Below are 5,045 nucleotides of genomic sequence, written 5' to 3' on the forward strand. Positions count from 1 at the left end.
GGCCAGCAAGCTCCCAGGGCTGCCAGGCTCTGCCGCAGCCACACCCTGGCCAGCAAGGCTCAGGGAACCGGAAAGGCTTAAATACCGGCTGGTTGGCTTAGCTGCTCTCCCAGATACTGAACCAACGCCTCTCCATCTAGATAAGCCTTTTTCTCAGACAGGAAAATGGAAGCGACATCCAATACAGAAATCACCTGGAAATACGAAGCTCAGAGAAGCTTTCTAGTTATTTGGAAGAGTCACCTTTCAGTGACAAAGACCATAAAGTAAAGATGACCCCCCTCCAGTGGCTGTGTAACTTCTGCGTCTGGCGTCACAGTTAGGCATCTGCTGCTGTCACTCAGCATCATCCTGACGGGAGGAGTTCGCTTCTGCCACTCGTGTTCTCAGAGGCTGGTCCCCAGGCGCCACGGGAGGCCCGCGGTGCTCCCATGTGGAGCATGGGGTGCACAGCAGCCGGGGCAGGAAAGGGGGGGACCGCGCAGGGGGAGCTGAGGACAGTGACAGCACCAACGTCCCGAGGGTTTCGGAGCGGGAGGACCCGGGACGGCAGGGTGGGGCTCTGGAGAGGAGCTGAACTCCGTCCAGCCGGGAGCATCTATCAGGACTGGGACCAGGCCACAGCCTGCTCAAGCGCCCGATTTACCTGGCGGGTTGGTCATGAAGGTGGAAGCCAAGGGCAGTCAGCTAACTAACATTTAAACTATGACTTCTGATACCTGTACCTTTAATCCCTCTAAAGGTAGACATTTCCCTAACATTTTTGAGAAATATAATTACTAAAGTAACAGTGAGAGTATTTTTTTTTTTTCTTAACAGCAATAACAGTCTTTTCTATTTGCTCTCTCTCCATCGATTCAGAGTGTAAGGCTCTGTTGCCTTCCATGGGGAACAAATTATCTGAGGGCCCTGCTCTGAGAGAGCTTAGAGCTCACACGCTAATCGAGGAGGACTGAAGCAGTACCAGCACCAGCCCCTGACAGCCCCTGGGACAGGTGTGTCACCTCATAGCCCTGGGACAGGTGTGTCACCTCTGACAGATCTGGGATGGGTGTGTCACCTCATAGCCCTGGGACAGGTGTGTCACCTCTGACAGATCTGGGACAGGTGTGTCACCTCTGACAGCCCTGGGGACAGGTGTGTCACCTTTGACAGTCCTGGGGGGGATGGGTGGTCACCTCATAGCCCTGGGACAGGTGTGTCACCTCATAGCCCTGGGACGGGTGTGTCACCTCTGACAGATCTGGGACAGGTGTGGCACCTCATAGCCCTGGGACGGGTGTGGCACCTCTGACAGCCCTGGGGACAGGTGTGTCACCTCGTAGCCCTGGGACGGGTGTGTCACCTCTGACAGATCTGGGACAGGTGTGTCACCTCTGACAGCCCTGGGGACAGGTGTGTCACCTCTGACAGATCTGGGACAGGTGTGTCACCTCTGACAGCCCTGGGGACAGGTGTGTCACCTCTGACTGATCTGGGACAGGTGTGTCACCCACCTCAGCACCTCTGACAGATCTGCACCTCTGACAGCCCTGGGGACAGGTGTGTCACCTCTGACTGATCTGGGACAGGTGTGTCACCTCTGACAGATCTGGGACAGGTGTGTCACCTCTGACAGCCCTGGGGACAGGTGTGTCACCTCTGACAGATCTGGGACGGGTGTGTCACCTCATAGCCCTGGGACGGGTGTGTCACTCTCTGACAGAGCTGGGACAGGTGTGTCACCTCTGACAGCCCTGGGGACAGGTGTGTCACCTCTGACAGATCTGGGACAGGTGTGTCACCTCATAGCCCTGGGACGGGTGTGTCACCTCTGACAGCCCTGGGGACAGGTGTGTCACCTCTGACAGATCTGGGACGGGTGTGTCACCTCATAGCCCTGGGACGGGTGTGTCACCTCTGACAGCCCTGGGGACAGGTGTGTCACCTTTGACAGTCCTGGGGACAGGTGTGTCACCTCTGGTAGCCCTGGGACAGGTGTGTCACCTCTGACAGATCTGGGACAGGTGTGTCACCTCTGACAGCCCTGGGGACAGGTGTGTCACCTCTGACAGCTCTGGGGACAGGTGTGTCACCTCTGACAGCTCTGGGGCAGGTGTGTCACCTCATAGCCCTGGGACAGGTGTGTCACCTCTGACAGATCTGGGACAGGTGTGTCACTTCTGACAGACCTGGGACAGGTGTGTCACAGCAGGCCTGGCCTTTTTCTGACAGCAAAGGACTCCAGGAACACATTCTGACACTGGAAGTAAAGCTCCCAAAAAATGCGAGGGGTTCTGGAAAGGGAGAGCACGCGAGTCCCAAGGAACCCGTTACCCGAAATAGACTGCGTCCATTTGCATTAGGTGAGGGAGTTCACGAGGAATTTTTGACTCCAGAAATGGGTAGGGGTGTCACACCTGGTGCTCCCCTGGGGATAAGGAGGAGTCACTAACTGTTTATATAACAAAACCCTCTGGGCTGGGAAGTTCTGGCGTGAGATGAACATGCCTGTGACACACCTCACAGTGAGCAGCCTGGCCTCAGCCTCCTCCGTCTGCAGGTTAGCTCTGCGCTGCCGATGCTAACCCAGCGCAGCAACTCGTTCTAGCTCTGTGGCTGCCGATGCTAACCCAGCGCAGCAACTCGTTCTAGCTCTGTGGCTGCCGATGCTAACCCAGCGCAGCAACTAGCTCTAGCTCTGCACTGCCAATGCTAACCCAGCACAGCAACTAGCTCTAGCTCTGCGCTGCCAATGCTAACCCAGCGCAGCAACTAGCTCTAGCTCTGCACTGCCAATGCTAACCCAGCGCAGCAACTAGTTTAACCCAGCACAGCAACTCGTTCTAGCTCTGCGCTGCCGATGCTAACCCAGCACAGCAACTCGTTCTAGCTCTGCGCTGCCGATGCTAACGCAGCGCAGCAACTAGCTCTAGCTCTGTGCTGCCGATACTAACCCAGCACAGCAACTCGTTCTAGCTCTGCGCCTGCCGTGGACTTCTCTACTTGGAAAGCAAGCTAAGGACGTCAAGGCTGTGTGAAATGATTGTTGTCTGTTAGTTAGCTATAAAGTTACCTAAAAAGAGGAAAAAGGAAGGGGCATGGGAGGTACCTGAGGTAAGAACTCTCTCGCCAGGTCTAAGGCCTTTCTATAGGCAGCATCGCCGTCCTGGTTCTGCTCTAGGACGTGGCTGACCAAGCCCACTGCTTTGGCTTCTTGGCCATCGAGCACCCGTGCAGAGAAGATGAGCTCCTTGGCCAGGGACATCCCAATGGCACGTGGCAGGCGCTGCGTCCCCCCTGTGGAATGGAGGAGAGAGAAAATGCAGGCAATGATCTGCTACCCCTTAGGTCTAACATTTCAAAATTTCACTTCTTCATTTATGAAAATAAACCAGGGCCATAAGTTTGTATGTCAAAATTAGTAACTGGAAAACTAATTCAATCTCTGAATCTATATATATAAAAGCCTAAGTGACTGTTAGGACCGAACAACTGGAACGATGGGAATGACCGGTCGACCAGTTGCTATGATGTGCACTGACCACCAGGGGGCAGACGCTCAACGCAGGAGCTGCCCCCTGGTGGTAAGTGCACTCCTACAGCCAACCTCCCGTAGTCCCTCCCCCTGGCCGGCTGTGGGGTGATCGGGGGACCCCACCCATGCACAAATTCGTGCACCGAGCCTCTAGTGCAGCCGTGGGCAAACTACGGCCCGCGGGCCAGATCCGGCCCGTTTGAAATGAATAAAACTAAAAAAAAAAAAGACCATACCCTTTTATGTAATGATGTTTACTTTGAATTTATATTAGTTCACACAAACACTCCATCCATGCTTTTGTTCCGGCCCTCTGGTCCAGTTTAAGAACCCATTGTGGCCCTCGAGTCAAAAAGTTTGCCCACCCCTGCTCTAGTTGGTTTATAAAGTTAACATCAAGAAGCACTTGAGAATCTTCTGCCTTTACTAAGAGACTTGGCACAGACTGCTCTTTGCAGCACACCGTTGAGCTCCCGAATGGAACCCAGTCCTCACCAGCAGGAAGCAGGTACACATGGGGCCAGCTCACTGCGCCTCGGCCATGCACGGGGATCGAGGACAGGCCCATTGGCTTAGGTAAAACTCATCGATTCTGAGAAATTCAGCTCATGTGCTTTTAAAGAATCATTTATAGTAAATGACATGTGAACTAATTCTAATTTAATGAACATAAAAGCAGACAGTTACTCATAAAAATGGGCTTGGTGCCGAGTTATTGTTCAGTGCGAGCACTGACGGCCTGACACTGCGGTTGCGAGCTCATTTGAGAGAAAGCGCGACAAGAGCAGGCACTATTCTCAAGAGACAAATGAAAAGATGCTCAAAGTCACTGATCATCAGAGAGATGCAAATTAAAACCACAATGAGATACCGCCTCACAACTGCCAGAATAGCTATCATCAACAAACAACAAATGCTGGCAAGGACGTGGAGAAGAGGGAACCCTAGTGCACTGCTGGTGGGAATGCAGACTGGTGCAGCCACTGTGGAAGACAGAATGGAGTTTCCTCAAAAAATTAAAAATGGAACTCCCATTTGACCCAGTAATTCCACTTCTAGGAATATATTCCAAGAAACCAGAAACACCAATCAGAAAGGATATATGCATCCATAGCAGCACAATTTACAATAGCTAAGATCAGGAAACAGCCCCTGTTCCCATCAGCAGATGAGTGGATTAAAAACTGTGGTACATCTACACGATGGAATACTATGCTGCTGTAAAAAGAAAGAACTCTTACCATTCGCAACAGCATGGGTGGACCTGGAGAGCATTATGCTAAGGGAAACAAGCCAGTCAGAGAAAGAAAAATATCACATGATTTCACTTATTTGTGGAATCTAATGAACAAAATGAACTGACCAACAAAATAAGACCCGAAGCATGGAGGCATGGAACAGACTGACATACCTCGACGTGGAGTTGGGGGGACGAGAAGAGATAAACCAAAGAACTTATATTCTTATATGCAGAGCCCATGGACACGGGCAATAGGGTGGTGATGACCTGGGGGAGGGAGGCTGGGGG

The 5,045-nt window shown here is 52.5% G+C and overlaps 1 protein-coding gene across 1 annotated transcript in view; it reads right to left on the reverse strand.

Annotated features, from left to right (window-relative positions):
• Positions 1-5,045, reverse strand: part of AUH (AU RNA binding protein/enoyl-CoA hydratase) — a 183,988-nt gene that overhangs the window by 11,939 nt on the left and 167,004 nt on the right. Inside the window, exon 7 of the mRNA XM_005883096.2 lies at positions 3,092-3,279. Within this exon, the coding sequence (XP_005883158.2) occupies positions 3,092-3,279 (188 nt within the window). The remainder of the gene's footprint in view (positions 1-3,091; positions 3,280-5,045) is intronic.

The sequence above is a fragment of the Myotis brandtii genome, unplaced genomic scaffold (genome assembly GCF_000412655.1).
Source record: "Myotis brandtii unplaced genomic scaffold, ASM41265v1 scaffold760, whole genome shotgun sequence".
NCBI lineage: Eukaryota > Metazoa > Chordata > Mammalia > Chiroptera > Vespertilionidae > Myotis > Myotis brandtii.